Below are 15,579 nucleotides of genomic sequence, written 5' to 3' on the forward strand. Positions count from 1 at the left end.
TCTTTACCTAAATCAGGTTTTCCTTACACACACTATCATCACATTTATAGGATCACATGCTGTGTTCTTCACAGAGACCTTGCTTTACTTAGTGCATAGGATACACGTTGGGAAAGACTTAAAGAAGTACAGTCACAAAAGTAGTTTCCTGCTTCGTTTGTTGCAGAAGTTGGAAATTACTTACTCAGGAAGATTGGGAATTATATGGAGAGGGAAAGAATAGGTCTATACTAAGATAACTGAATGCATTCTGGAGAATTGATCTTTGTCTTCTCTCATAGCTCAACTTTTACAGAAGTAGAGATTCCTGTGTTGTTGTTCTGATCAACTTTAAAATGTAACAATGTAATGAAAAATACTGTGGCAAGTAGCTGATGAGGAAAGCTGTGTGTACTAACATTAATATAAGAACATTAAGGCACATATTTTAGAATCATAGTGAGTCTTGAAATAATGGTCTTATTTTCTATCAGTATGTAAGCTGAAAACTACTAATGGAAAACACGTTACAACATTAATAATCTGCAGTTTGCCCCAACTGTATTTGTATATGTATGTGCTACTGCAGTGATTTTAAACGTTAGCTTTTACATTTGAAAAAAAATAGTTTACTTCCAAAACAAATTCAGACATACTACTAAAATAACTATTTCTTATTGCCTTCATTGTCATTCAGCAAATGCATTAAAAACTCTTTCGAAACTGCTCTGAATTGGGATATTAGTTTGTTGAACTAATGCCATAGTTGATCAGCATTTCCAGCTTCATTAACACTGCTCAAGAATATGTTCCTGATGTTGGATACATCGTGTGAATATATACTTAAGCTTATATGGGAAGAAGAGGAAAAAAAAAAAAAAACAACACACTTATCTGTAAAGAAAATAAGGATAGTTATCAGGAGTAGCAATAAAGTTGTCTAAGAGTTACTACCGAAGCTTCCTGAGTTTACAGTGTGCTTGGAAGTCGCCTACAGATTCAGACTGTCAGCTGTGACTTGTATTTTAAATTCAGTGTTGTCTAAGTTGAATGCACTGGCTAAAACCATAATGTTAAGAATCTGAATATCAGCAGCAAAGTAGAAAGTGCCTGTAGATTTCACATGGGCAGCAGGGAATGAGGCTAAAGGGTAACTCAATGTAGTATTTTATTCAGTGGTAAATTTAGTATGTTTATTTAACAAAAATGAATTCCTGTATTTAGCAAGGAGCTATTTCTGTATTTAGTAACTTTTGTTAGTAATAAACTGCATTTTTGTGCTGGCTGGTCCCAGAAGAGCAGTTTGTGGGCACATTCAATATGCAAATACATGCTTACCTCAGTTTAAGCCTTTGCTTTATATTTTTTCCATCAGGAATAGCTTTATCTTTTGGTTTCTTGGTTGGCTTTGGTCAAAAGTAAAATTTGGCTGATTTCTACAGCCTTTTAAAGAAGATCATTGATTTCAACTGAATGATTGCTTCTTGAATGACTACCAGAGTCACAAGTTCAGACTACCACAGTCTTTAGGAAAGTGGGAGATTCTACACAGCCTCTTACTTGCCCGTCTAATAGCTGGCACAGTATTTAATAAGTTTTCAAGACAAATTGATACACACTGCACAAATATTAATATCTTTAGAACCTGTTTTGTGGTAGCAGTCAGTAAGGTTTTAAATAAAAGCTCATTATAAGTGAAGAAAGTGTAGCAGTTATATTCATTTTGTTCTTTTAAATTAGAAATATTAGAAATGTCTGAGTTTCAGTGTGCTAAGCAAGAGATTATTCCTGAGCTGTAACTTGTCTATTAAATTGCAGCCCAAGGTAAAATTATATAGTCAAGGAATGGGCTACATGAGGACAGAATATCAGCATTTTTCTGTTATACTGGCCATGATTTATAACTTAGCATTGAACTTTAAAAATGGTTAAAGTGTGGTACGTAACAGTCCCCCTCCCACCCCCCCTTTTTTTGGCTCTGTGCTGACATTTGCACAAGTAAAACATTTTCCTATACAATACTAATTTCTCAGGTTATAGAATAAATTTTGTTTATATGTAAGTTCATAGAATTGTTTAGGAAAGTAATTATGCATTCTTCATAGTCTAGTACTCTCCATGTTTACCTACTACTTTAGCTGTGAACTACTTGACATACAGAGTACATCTGGCTACAATTTTTAAAATAGTTCTAAAATTTCTTTAATTCAATTACAGAGTTTTGAAATAAAATTTCCCTTCAGGTAATTTTATAGACCATTTACAGAGAGCTATACAGAAAAGTTTGTTTCTTAAACAAGGAGCTGAATTAATAAGCAGTCATTCCTACCTTCCACAATTTCAGGCTATAAACAAGCTAACATTGTGATTTTGCACAAGTCCCTGGCTGATGACTTTGAGAAGTTCTGTCATGCAAACAGTGGACCTCTGCCATTGCTGTACAGAAGCAAACCAGGTGACTGGAAATGTCCTTCTCTGAGTAGTGATTCTGATATCAGGTAAGTACGGGCTGACTGCTTCTCAAAATTCTGCAGCGGGTGCTGATGGTGATTAGGAGAAATCAGTTTCAGGGAATAACCTGCTCTCACTGTTGTACATTTTGAACAAATTTATTTTCTTGTAGTTATACCTTTGAATGAAAACTGTGCATGAGTATAAAAGAGTAGAATCAGCCTAATCATCTAGTTCTTGAGAAACTTCTTATCATAATTATCAATAATGCAAGTTTTTCTCTAACGTAAAAGTGAATTTTTGTGTAATTTCTAGAAGTTTTGCAGTCTGAGCAGAATTAATTTACTTATGTTTAGGCAAGGTAACCACATTATATTTTTAAGGGTCTCTGAAATTTAAAAGATGTACTTATCTAGCAAATACTAAAAAGAAAACTTAAAACAGCTCCCTAATTTTGGAATCCGTGAGGCATGGTACGTGTAATGGACATTTACCTGTAAAACCTGAAAAATACAATGAAAAATACAAAGATACTCTAACATGTTCTGTTTGCTGTGTAGAATGCTGTTTATGTGTAGAATAAAGTGTTTGGTTTTGTCTGTGTTTTTTCATTGTTACTCAGAATGAAACAAAATGGACAAAGTAGGCTGGATCTTGTGGTTTGATAGTAGGTTAAAGTCAATTTAGATCATTCTGGTCATGTGCCTTGTTTTCAAAAACATATTAAAGCTGTGATAACTTCTTATTTCGTTAGGACTGACTGCCCACAGTATAGAGTGTATGAGCATGGAGCCTTCACTGGATCTGTAAAAAGTCTAAAGGAATATTCGGAACAACTTAAGGACATGGTGACTTTCTATTTAGGCTGCAGCTTTTCTTTTGAAAAAGCAATCCAAAATGCTGGCATTCCTATAAGAAATGTTGAACAAGAATGTAACGTAAGCATGTATAAGGTAAGTAGATACACATATAGTCTTTGCTGTAACTTTTTCCATATTTGTCCATATTCATCTTATGGCCATATAACTATCGTGCAAAATCAGAACTTTTTTTCCCACTTGCAGAGTAGTTTTAGGCAGGTAGTAGTGCTCAGTGCATGAAAATATAGGGTAAAATATCAGGTCAGTGCTTTTCTCAACTTCCTGCAAGGCTGAATTTTTTTTGTTTTTTGTTTACAGTGGCAGTTTTTTGTGTGTTCAATGGCAGCCATTTCATTTGGATTTGGTGCTTGTTTCCTTCTCTGTTTCAGCTGATGAAGCATGTGCTATTCTGATCATCACCTTTATATATGTCCCACTCTCCACACCAGTTCTAGCTTGTACTAAGAATATTCTTTTTATAAGCCTTGACAGTACAATCATAGAATCATTAAGCTTGGAAAAGACCTCCAAGATCATCTGGTCCAACCATCACCCTACTACCAATGTAAACCACTAAACCATATCCCTAAGCACCAGGTCCAACCTTTCCGTAAACACCCCCAGAGATGGTGACTCTACCACCTCCCTGGGCAACCCGTCCCAATGCCTAACTAGCATTAGCAGTTTGCTCTGCATATATGACAGTCACAGCTTGGATTTCTCTTATGACTGTAGAGCCTTTAAACTCTACATTTGCTAGAAACCCAGGCCTCTGGGACAGGTGTTCCTAAAAAGCTGAGGTGTCTACCATAGCACTGAAAATTATAACCATGATCAGAAGATGTATAACACAGATTTTAATGTGGGCAGAAGTCCTAGTATAAGCCTGACTCTGCTAGGTAGACACTTTAATATTAAGAACATTTAAGTGCATCTGCATGCCTTTTTCACACAATTAGTATGCTGTTCTGGTAAACAAAGGTTACTATTCTATTTAATGTTATCATTTAACAATATTTTGCTGTACTGCCGGTCAAACTGAAGAAACAAATGTGTTTTATGTGAGACCTATGAAGCTTAAAGAAAAAAGTTACAATTATATATCTGATTATAACATTTTAGAATTAGGTGAATTTCATCTGTATTTCAAAGACATGTACAGTGCGTTTCTTAGGTGACAGATATAACAAAAAAAGGAAAAACATTGACTATGCAGCTCTTGCTGTCTACGTCTCATTTATGTTCAAATGCAATTTACATCTCAGACTTTCTGTTCTAAAAAGCCAGGCTGCTTTATTTCTGAATAGAAAAAGGATTTCAGCATCCTAGTCAGAAAAGTTGATGAATTCCATAGATCCTTTCTAGAGGCACAAAAGGTGTTGTGTGTGTACAACTGGCATGCTGCTTCTTTAGAAGAGGGTACTGGCAGCAGCAGCAGTTCTTGACTCTTGCACATTGCAGAGTATCATGGTTTCTCCGAATTCCAGTAGAGATAATAGATTCAGACCAAACTGATTTGTCACCACTATACTTTTTGTTGGCTTTTCACTTTCTACATAGGGAGCAGAGGGTTGTTTTCTGACAATATTCAGAATATACTGAGCTCACCATGCTGGATGCTGCATGTGCTGAAGCAAGAATTAAAAAAAAAAATGCTAAGAAAAATGTGTGTTTTTTGGGAAAAAAAAAAAAGATTTAAAATTAATGCTAGTATTGTGGCTTATTTCTTCTAATACTTTTGATTCTTTTAAACTGACAGACAGCTGTGCCATGCTACAGTATTTCTACTTTTTGCTGCAACTTAGTAGTCACAATGAGACCAATTCCTGAAAGCAAATTGGAAGCAGCTGTGCTAGCAACATCTGAACTAAAAGAAGCTCATGGAGCACCAATTCACATAGGTGACCCTGGTCAGTGTTTTTCATGTTTCACTCTACATATGCTTTATTGTCAATAAAAATGGCTGAAGGGGAGCCATGAGAAGTGGTAGGAATAAAATACCCGCGCTAGCTTTATCATGTTTTAATCCTTTCTAATGGTCACAAACCTGAATTGGAGTCGGGGTGGGGAGATAGGTTTTGAATGAACAAAACACAGAATTAATGCATAAAGGCAGTTATATGGCAAAAACAGTTTTGATAAAACATGTAATCATATTCTCTTAAAATGTATGCAGTTTCATTTATGTGTGAATACTTTCTTGTTGTCAAAGATCCCAGCAACAGGGTAGCAGTGATTGACAGCATGGGGAAAAGTATGTATGGAGGCATTTTGTGTCTTCATGGATGACTGTGAAAGAAAATACCATATTATGTTTTAAAAATACTGAAATAAGATACATTGAGCAAAACACTTAAGACAGAATAAATAGAAATATGACTTTTTATTTTTTATTTTTTTTAAACAGCTTGAACAAGTCCAGGCCTATTCTTTGCAAGGAAAGATTGAAAACAAAAAAGATAAACAGGAGGCTGTTTGGGGAAAAGGAAGGAGGGAAGGAGGGAAGGAAGATGTAGACCACCTATAGGATGGAGATAGATCACTATAAAAAAAATTCCCTCTGCTGTCAGAAATTGGTCAGTCAATCAGTAGTCTCAAGAGCTGTGTACACAGCCTGATCACGTTGCAGAGTATGGAAAGAGATGTCATTGGTAACAGTACAATATGGAAAGAGATGTCATTGGTAACAGTACAACCCAGTAATATATTTGGTCCGAGTGGTTAAATCTGAGGAATGAGTAATAAATCATTACTTCGGGTAGAGATTGGGAAAGTGAAGGAATACATTATGTGTTTATTTTTAACAGAAAAGAGTAAATGAATATATATACAGATTGTACAAACTAATTCCAGAAAAGACAGCGGTAAACTTTAGCATCTTAGGAATTTAAAAGCAAGGGGAAGAGAGCAAGTGCTTAGAATGACCCAGAAAAGAAGTAGGTGTTTGCTTTGTTAAAGCAAAAGACAATTTAATGAAAGCTGGCTAAGAGTGAGATGTAATTACCTAACCCAGAGAGGTAAAAGACTCCTCATTTCTTTAGCTAGAGAAGATAGGAAGCTAAAGTAGCAGCAAATGTGTTCTAGAAACAACTCATTTTGCATTGCAGTTATTTATTCTTGTCTACCAGTGCAAAAAAAAAATATAATTATTTTATTGATAGATAAGATTTATAATATCTTGGGAACTCGGCATACACGTCTAGTTTGTACTTTGCTGCAGAAATAAAGTGAATACATGTTTATTGATGTCACACAGATAAAGGGAAAACAAGACAGCTCAGGATCTGGGGACATGCACTGAAAGCAAACTAAATATGCCACTTCAGTAGTGGGATTTGCCACTGCTGTAATTCTAGCTGTGTTGCTTGATGATGTTTGATGTCCCCTCCCACCTTTTGTAATATTGCTGCTTGACTGAAATCTGTGATGGGTTTATTGTTGATCAATGACAGGTCTGTTGGGAATACAAGATCTTTCCAAACCGGACTATGGAGATCCAGTTCACCTTCACCCTGGTGATATTCCGGTGTTTTGGGCCTGTGGTGTAACAGGAGTAGAAGCAGTCATCAACTGCAGTATGTACAGTCTTTGAAAACTTTAAGATCATCCTTCAATCTCTTTTTCTTTCTCTTTTTTATTTATTTTTTTAAATAGTGGACTGGATGAGTTGGCTGATAGGCTTGATTTGCATTGCAGAGCCCTAGGGTCAGCTAAAAAAGCCCCAGCCAAGCAATAAAAAAAAACCACCACCAACAACAACAACAAAAAAACCTTTAATAGGACTATTTTCCATTGTGAAATGTCAGAAACTTAAAGCTCTGACAGCATCAAAACATCATTTTTGAGCATCACTAAAAACTAGGAACTTAAAGGTTTTCTTTTTTAAACTTTTGAAGTATTATTTTGTACCACAGTGCAGTAAAACAATAGTAAAAGGGAAAGCCAAAAAAAAGCAGCCAGATATCTTTCCATCTTGTCAAGAACTAGCAAACTGATTGACCTAGAAAAGACTTTGTAATTGTCTTGTGAAGAACTTTTATCTTTTAGTTTTTGTTCCAAAATGAAGTAAATGTGACACACTTTATATAATGGAATCCTTGTCCTCTATAAAGAGTTGTGATCCTGCACTTTATCCACTCACTTATTAGAGGCATGTGTTCAAAGTGCAAGAAAATGCAACTAAACCATAGTGACAGTGTTATATATTGCTCTAAATCACTAGTGTGGAAGGAAACCTCAAATTTTTAGTTAGAAAAAAAAAGCTTAATACTGATAGACAGTATAATTGGGAGAGCCCTGGGAAGTCATCCATTTCATCCTGCTTTCCCTGCAGGATCTGCAAAACCCTTGTGGTATGCTACAGTTGGTTATCTGACTGGTCTCAGCAAGTGTTGTAAATACATTCAGCACTAGGAACAGAGGCTTTTTTGTTGTTGTTGTTTTGTTCTGTTCTTACATACAACCCCTTTTCTCCACTCCAAAATCCAAGGTGAAAAGTCTACCCTCTCTCCTGTGTTCCCTAGCAGTTTTCCCTGTGATGCAGGATGCATGAAAGGAGAAAGGAGGAAAAAGTTACCAGTCTCTGTTGCCTAAGCAGCTGTCTATCACGCCTTGGCCTGGAACTGATTTTTACTTCTGTTTATTTTTTCATTTCTTGTATTAAAAACAGTTGTCATTAATGGATTCTGAAAGCTCTTTATACAGTTTGTATCTTGCTGTGCTCCCCTCTCAGCTAAGTAGTTAAAATCCTGCCATAGCAGCAGTACCTGTACTTTAGATCCATCTGCTAGCTCCTCAAAATTATTGTCTATACACATGGTTTGGTGAGGCATATTAAACCTCCCCATTTTTTTAATCTGATAAAGGACAACTACTTGTCAGCAGGGAGTTGTCACAGCTTTTCCATATCACTATTAAATTTGTATTCAAAGGTAGAGAGACACTGTAGCTTCCTGCAGCAGTTTAGAATCTAGACAATTTATTTTTACAGAAACAGTATCACCAACACCCTGTGCAAACTTCAGCGTTAACTTGTTCTTAGTTTTTTCATGCATGTCAAACCCAGTTTTCAGACTTGCCAATTCCTGACTGAATTTCTTGAAGGGTACCACCGTTCAGTTCCTAAATTGCCTGAAGCTTATACTAAAGAGAATAGTGTAAAAAAACCTGCTCTCAACTACCCACATGAGCTTTTCAGAAGTGTAAACATTTTCAGATGTATATGCATACATTTCTTTCCTCAAAGTATATTTATTGCTGCAGTGTATCTTAAAATATCACCTGTTTTGTAAGTGTCATCAGGCAGGGACTCTGTGTTGTTAAATTGCTTCTCAAGATCTTATCATTCTGGTATTTCAATATAACACAATAACAAAGTGTTTAATTGAATCTTTTTCACCTGTTCTAGGATCTCCATTAGCTTTTACTCATTCTCCTGGCTGCATGTTTGTCACTGACCTAAAGAATGAAAGTGTTACAGTCGGGTCCGCAAGTGAAGTCCCACAAGTCTACTGCATTTCACAAGATCCTTTGCATTATAGTATGGTGTCAGCAGAAGCAACACAAAAGATAAAGAATCTGGAGAACCTGATCGGAATAGACCCAGGTAAAAACAATCAATCAAACAAAAAACCTCTTACTTGAGTGGATTTGCTATGATATCTATTGTGCTTGTGTAGATGCCCACAAAATTCAGGAATGCAATAAAAACCTAAAGGCAATTTTAAGATTTTAAAAAAATACTTGTGCATTACTGTGAGTTAATATAACTAGTTTTGTTTTGTTTTCATTACTATATGTAATATCAGAGTTTGACCCAAATCATTCAACCTTATGGGTAATGGAACATATTTAAATGTGATTACTGCATTCTTTCAAAGTACACAGAAGCTTCACTGTTTACAGCAGACTGGAGCATCCACAGGGAATAAGCACTGTTGCTGAATAAATCTGAAATTGATAAGTGCAGGGCACCTCAGCGTGCGGTAAGAGCTATGTAAGTATTCACTGTTGAGTAAATAGTACATTTCTTTACATATATTTGTGACTGCTGTTTTCTTACTGGGATATTCCAGTAGTTGCATGTGTTTTTCAAACATCCCTCTCTGATGGGTGGAACTACATCAAACTCTGCTGACATACTTGTTGCTGAGGTGTTGTGTGATGGACCAAAGTGACCTGATCACAACAGAAGGTTGAGAGGTATGGTTGTGTACGTGCACAAGAGAGAAGAGATGGAAATAAGAGGATACAGGAGCAAAAGACAGAATAACACAACTATTTCCAAAGTGCACATTGAGTTAGTCCCCTCTGTCTCCTGTAAATTTTGATCTCATTTTCCTATAAATTTTTTGAAATCTTTTACAGGCAGTAGTGGAAAACAGCTAATGCTCAGCTCTTCCAAGCTCAGGGTTTGGGCTGTGTGCATATATTTGGGTCTGTTTATTTTTACTTACAAGGCCTTTCCTTTTATCCACTCTCTGGAGTTCAGCATGGCACAATGCCATGCTCTGCAGAAATACCGGACCTAACTTCAGAGTTAGCTCATTTTATTGCTAAAAGAGAGTAGCTGCATTACTGTAGTACTTCATCTCAGTTGATACGCTCCACTTTTCAAAGACTAATATACCCTGTTTCTGTTACTTGAGTTTTGTTGAGAACTTTTTTTCTTTGTCCACTATCTATAAATTATATATTGCCTGTATGTTGTGTAGGAGGAATGGTGAGAAAAAGACAAAGAGGAAACTTGGTTCACCAACAGGAAAGGAGGGAAAAAAGGTGAGAAAGATTAAGATATGAGGAGAATAGAAAACAATAGTGAGGACTTGCCTCTCACTTTCAGCCCATGATTATCAGCACATCATGCTGGTATCCATGGTTTTCAGGAATGCGAGCAAATCTAAAGGACTGCATTGCACACTTGTGTTTCTGAGTGTCAGGAAAAGGAGAGAGAATAGGAAATATTGCAATAATAAAAGACTTAAACAGATAGGCAGAGTTGCCTCTTTAGGGACTGACCCAAGAGATCTACTAATATTCTCCTCTTTCTCGAGGTCAAATAACATGTAACAGGAAGATCTTTTAGTAATTGCCTAGATACCAATGTAGTAGTTGAGTTTATCAAATCCCCCATAATTCACAGTGCATCTGAGCCCTCAATAAAATTATTAACCACAGAAGTAAGTTGAATTTATTTGGAAATTAGCTCTTTCCTAAAGGGACAGTGTTAAGCAGAGTCAAAGGACCAGCTTACTCAACTGAGGTCTGCATTGAATCTTCCATAAAATGGGGGAAGCTTGAGTAGCAAGCTAGGTTTAGTAGTAAAGCAAATAGTTTAGTAGTTAGACACGGTCTGGCACAACTGTAACCACAGATCAGAGGAAAGCAGACAGTAGAAGGAAGGGAGACGATATTCAATGAGTTCTTAGGAAGAAAGAAAAAAACACGCAACTTGCACCAATACCTAGAAACGCTAGCATAGTAATTTTCAAAACCCAGTTAACCAGAATTCTTAACCTGGAAACACAGCTCGTTATTTTCATTACTCATATCCTATACCTTCCTAGGTTTCCTGAGGAAATTAGCCCAGTTCCTGTCTTGACCAGAGGTTTTTCTTTTTATTGTATTATTTTTACCCGTATTATGTCATTAAAGTACGCAGATTCACCCAAACAGAAACTTCAAAAGGAGAACAACGTACTGAAGTGTACTGTTCTCTTAAAAATATATATCTTTAAAAATACTTTTGTAGGAGATCGGGGTATAATTCATTTACACCACCCGGATGAGCTGCTGAAGGCTTGCCTGGCCATCTCCCATGCTCGGTCAGTGTTGATAACAACTGGATTTCCTACCCACTTCTCTTACGAGCCACCAGAAGAAAATGATGGGCCCCCTGGAGCCCTCGCCATCGCGGCCATGCTGCAGGCCTTGGAGAAAGATGTTGCTATAGTAACAGATCAGAGAGCCATGGATCTGAATAAAAAGATTATTGACGATGCTGTTCAACTAGGTAAGACATACATTTTTCCAGTTTTGTCTTCCTAATTTGAGCGAAGGTTCGCTTCAGGTATTCTCATTGTAACTTACTACAGATTTTTTTTTTCTTTCAGAGAATGAACACGCCATTCATCCTGAACCTCTGATTAGCATTGTTATGTTTTGTTAAATGAAGCTGGCACCAAGTTAATGTTTGTGCATCTGTTACGGTTAGCCGTTCGTGATGAATTCTGGATGTCTGTTCTTATTCTAGTAGACCTGTTTTCTATCCCAAGGTCCCCTTTATCAGTACTAACAACTAAATGAATTTCATTAAAAGCAAGGATGCAGGGAGCTTATCAGGAACTGTGTAAACCCACTGAGGCCTGAATATTCTAACTATTCTACCTAGGAAAAAAAAATAATCACTGAAACACACACCAAAAAAAAATGGTACATAGTATCTGAATTGTATTTTATTTTCCTCTAGGAATCCTGAAGAGACCTGTCCCTCTACTGAGTTATCGAAGGGAAAATGCTGATTCAGCTTTGAGGTTTTTGTGCGAGAATGGGAATCCCAGAAGACCTAGGTACATTTATTCAATTTTTGAGAATGGGTCACACTTCTACTGCATAGTGTTATAAATAATCGTGACTTAAGAAGGTGTAACGCTTGCAAGTAAATCCTTTAGCACTGGAATTAACGGAACAAACTTTGAAGCAGAATATTGGTATTATAGCACACATACAGAATTCCATGTTATTCTGAGAGTATGCATTTCTGGGGTACAAAAAGAATTGATACTTCACATATCAATAGCTTTTTCTTCAAAAAAAATCTAAAAGCTTTTCAGCTGTTATTCCATAGCAATATGCATATACGTTGCATAATACATGTTTTTTCCCAGTTTTTAAATCAGCATAAAAATTAGGATGCAGAGAGGTAGAGTCAGTTAAGGAGCTGGGAAAAGAATTTGTTTGGTTTCTACAGCTTTGGCTCATGTTTGACAACTGGGAAATTGGATCTGACTTAAAAACAGTTGAGATTTACTAATACTGCAAAAGTGATTGTCCTATTGTCTTTAGGCAGACAAAACCAAAGTTATAGAAGTATGCATGCACTTCTGAATATTGAGTTAAACAGTTTGCATACGTGGTGTCCAGTGTAAAATGTTGTGCAGAAATTCAGGTTTGTACAAGTGCATGATTAAGGTTAAAGCACTGAAGAATACATTTCATTACTTAGTAAGCAACTTATGTTTCCTTTAAATAGGCATATATTGTTCATTTTTATTGATCTTTCCCTGTACAGCATTTCAATGCTGTTGCCTTCCATTTGTTCTTCTTAATAAAAAGATCTTTCACTCTGGTATTTGCTTCACCAATGTATTGGTTGGCATATGCTCTAAGTTCAGCATGATACCGTCTTGAGTTTTTATGTAATGTTTTAAAAGCATTTTTTATAGCTATGCATCATTCAATTACAGCCAGTTTCTATTTCAATTGATCCCACAATTCCAATAAGCTAAAGTAAGTGTTTCTTTAAAGTAGACAACTACACTGTTTGAGGTCTCCTGAGTCACTGTAGATACCCACACACAAAAACATGAAGTAATTCAAAAGAATTAGTAACCTCTTGACAGCAGAATTGGAGAAATGAAAGAAAAATGACTTAATTCTAACATACAGTGGCAGAGCTGAGTACTAAAATTCTGCTTAAAGCATTGGACATCTGCAGTACATCTGTGTACTTTTGTAGCTAGCAAAACAAGCATGGACTTTAAAAATAAAAAAAATCTCTCAAATCCACAGCCCCAAAATCTGAAGATCCAAACCAAAAAACTCCCTAACTAGATGCAAGTGAACATTTTCCAAACAATATTATTTAAGCAGAGACTACATTTACACCAACAAGGACTTACATCATCAATAAGTAGACACTTTTTTGTTCTACTTGAAAACACAAGTTTTATACTGTGAAATATTATATAGTTTAACACGAAAAAGAGCAAGCCCAGATGGCTGATCCAAAGGATTACTGCTTAGGAAGATATCAGGAACTTCCCTATTTGTTGGTGGCAAACGTGGTTTGATGAAGTTACACTAAAGCTATAAAGAAACTAGACTAACCTTTGAAAAAGAACTATGGAGAACTGCAAGTAGAAACAGCAATTCAGTATCCAAGTTTTACCTTACATCACAAATACTCAAAGAGTAGAACCAAGTACAACAGGAGAAGTACCCAACACAAGACTATTATAGGTGAGAATCAAAGATTTGACTCCATTCTTCTGTTCTTTTACTCTGTCTCTAACCAGATTTGATCACCTGATAGCAATAGAGCGTGCTGGAATGGCTGCTGATGGCAATTACTACAATGCCAGGAAAGTTAATATTAAACATCTAGTGGATCCCATAGATGACCTATTTTTAGCTGCACAAACCATTCCAGGAGTCACAACAACAGGTATGACTGCATTATGGTCTCAGAAGCAAGAAAAGCACAAAACAGGAACTCTTACTGGAAGTGCTGCAGATCAGGAGGCAGGTGCTGAGTAATTGCTTGAGAACTACAGCTGTTTCTCTTGGTTGAATTTAAAGGAAGGGTCGCTAGAGAAAAATTACAGATTTTTATGAAAGGGTGCTCACATCCAAAAAAAATTATGGAGGAGTTGAATTCGAAGTTATTTAAAGACAAATACTTAAGCTTCGATGTGTATATTATCTATATGTGAGTGTGCATACATATGCTCCCCTAAGTGTAGGTTTTGACAGTGACATCTGTACATTCTGTATTTTGCATGTGAAAGGCAGCATAGAAATACTGCAGTCATTTTTATGGTTGTTATACCTGCATTAAAAGAGCAGTCTGGACAGAACATTCACTTATGTTGCAATTGATGATGGATTCTCTTGACCAGGGATATCATAGCTGCATCTAGTATAATAGGCCCTTCTCTAAGAAAATGTGAGCATAAAATAATGATCTTTAAAGGAGTACATTGCCCTTCCTACCAAAACTACATTAGCATCAACTAATAAATCTAAAGATCTTTTGTCAATACAGTGCTCCTCTCTTTTGTCAATAGTCCTCTTTTTTTTTTTTTTTTCTTCCAAAAACCCTAGTTGTATCTGGCTTTGTAAGAATATGCCAAAGATCAAGGATTCCTGGGTGTATATATATGAAGTGTTGTATAAAGTTCTTGTATAAACAAATGCTTCCTGCTGCATTGTGTGGCCCAAAATGGAGTTAGGAGATACATGATCTATATAAACATTTGAAACAAAATTAGACATAAAGTGTCCATGCCAGGCTGATTTCAGTCGCATTAGAACATGGTTGCTGGTCTGGCCTTTTTTCTTTTTGCTGTGCTGTGGACTCACTCCTAAGTATCACCAAAGGCACTGAAACTCTGACTTCTTAACAATTATGTCTTTCATATGTTTCCAGAGAGTGTAGAGCACTCCTGCAGAGATAATGCATAGTCTGGTCGCAGTGTATTGGAATCTTATTTAAAAGCTGTGTAGCAGTAGAGTTCACAGGTATTTTTTGTACCATCTTAAAATTTGCAATACATTTTATTCAGATTTAATGAAAATATTTGCCCTGTTCCTAAGGAGTAACATTCAACGTTCAAAAAGAAGCACTCTAGATGGCACTCTGTTGGCAATCAGCAGAGAAGCTGAAGATTTGACTGAGTAAGGATAGAATAATGTCTTTCATAAAGATGTTGAGCAAAATGCCTGAGAACTTTATCTGCTGCAGTTAATTTCAATTACCTTATCCCTGATTTTAAGTTAACTTGGATAACTTTGTATACTAGAAATGGATACTAAAAAGATAGAGTTTTCGGTATTGCAGAAGTCTTTGCACTGTGTCAGTAGGTAGAGAAGGGAAAGAGTAGAACGTATGTTACATGTTGATTAATTGTCAGATTTTTCATTGAAAAGTAGAAGTTTAAAAAAATCTGATGTAGGAGTCTGACCACAGACAAATCATGAACAATACCTACAATTTCATGGAGTAATATCATAAAAAATGTGATTTTAAGTGCAACCTTCAGGAATATACATAGCAGAGACTTTCAGGAATATACAAAATAAGAAGACATGAAACAGTGAAGGTGGAAGGAGTCATTTCCATGAAAAGTTGAAATAAAAGATTGAGATGTTACCAAAACCACATGATAATTTTCTCAGCTGTCATACAATTGACATAATTATATATGCTTTTTGAAGACCTGCATTAAAAAAAAAAAAAAATCACATTCAATTTCCCTTTCACACAAATGATTTTTAGTACAGAAGACTG

At 36.1% G+C, this 15,579-nt stretch overlaps 1 protein-coding gene across 3 annotated transcripts in view; it reads left to right on the forward strand.

The window, feature by feature from the left end:
- DGLUCY (D-glutamate cyclase) overlaps positions 1 to 15,579 on the forward strand; it is a 42,894-nt gene that overhangs the window by 16,867 nt on the left and 10,448 nt on the right. For all 3 annotated transcript variants that reach the window (XM_084288223.1, XM_084288221.1, XM_084288222.1), the window contains 8 exons: positions 2,324 to 2,477; positions 3,185 to 3,383; positions 5,050 to 5,200; positions 6,743 to 6,865; positions 8,698 to 8,895; positions 11,041 to 11,301; positions 11,758 to 11,857; positions 13,586 to 13,734. In XM_084288223.1, the coding sequence (XP_084144349.1) occupies positions 2,324 to 2,477; positions 3,185 to 3,383; positions 5,050 to 5,200; positions 6,743 to 6,865; positions 8,698 to 8,895; positions 11,041 to 11,301; positions 11,758 to 11,857; positions 13,586 to 13,734 (1,335 nt within the window). The remainder of the gene's footprint in view (positions 1 to 2,323; positions 2,478 to 3,184; positions 3,384 to 5,049; positions 5,201 to 6,742; positions 6,866 to 8,697; positions 8,896 to 11,040; positions 11,302 to 11,757; positions 11,858 to 13,585; positions 13,735 to 15,579) is intronic.

The sequence above is a fragment of the Netta rufina genome, assembly GCF_964035555.1.
Source record: "Netta rufina genome assembly, chromosome: 5".
NCBI lineage: Eukaryota > Metazoa > Chordata > Aves > Anseriformes > Anatidae > Netta > Netta rufina.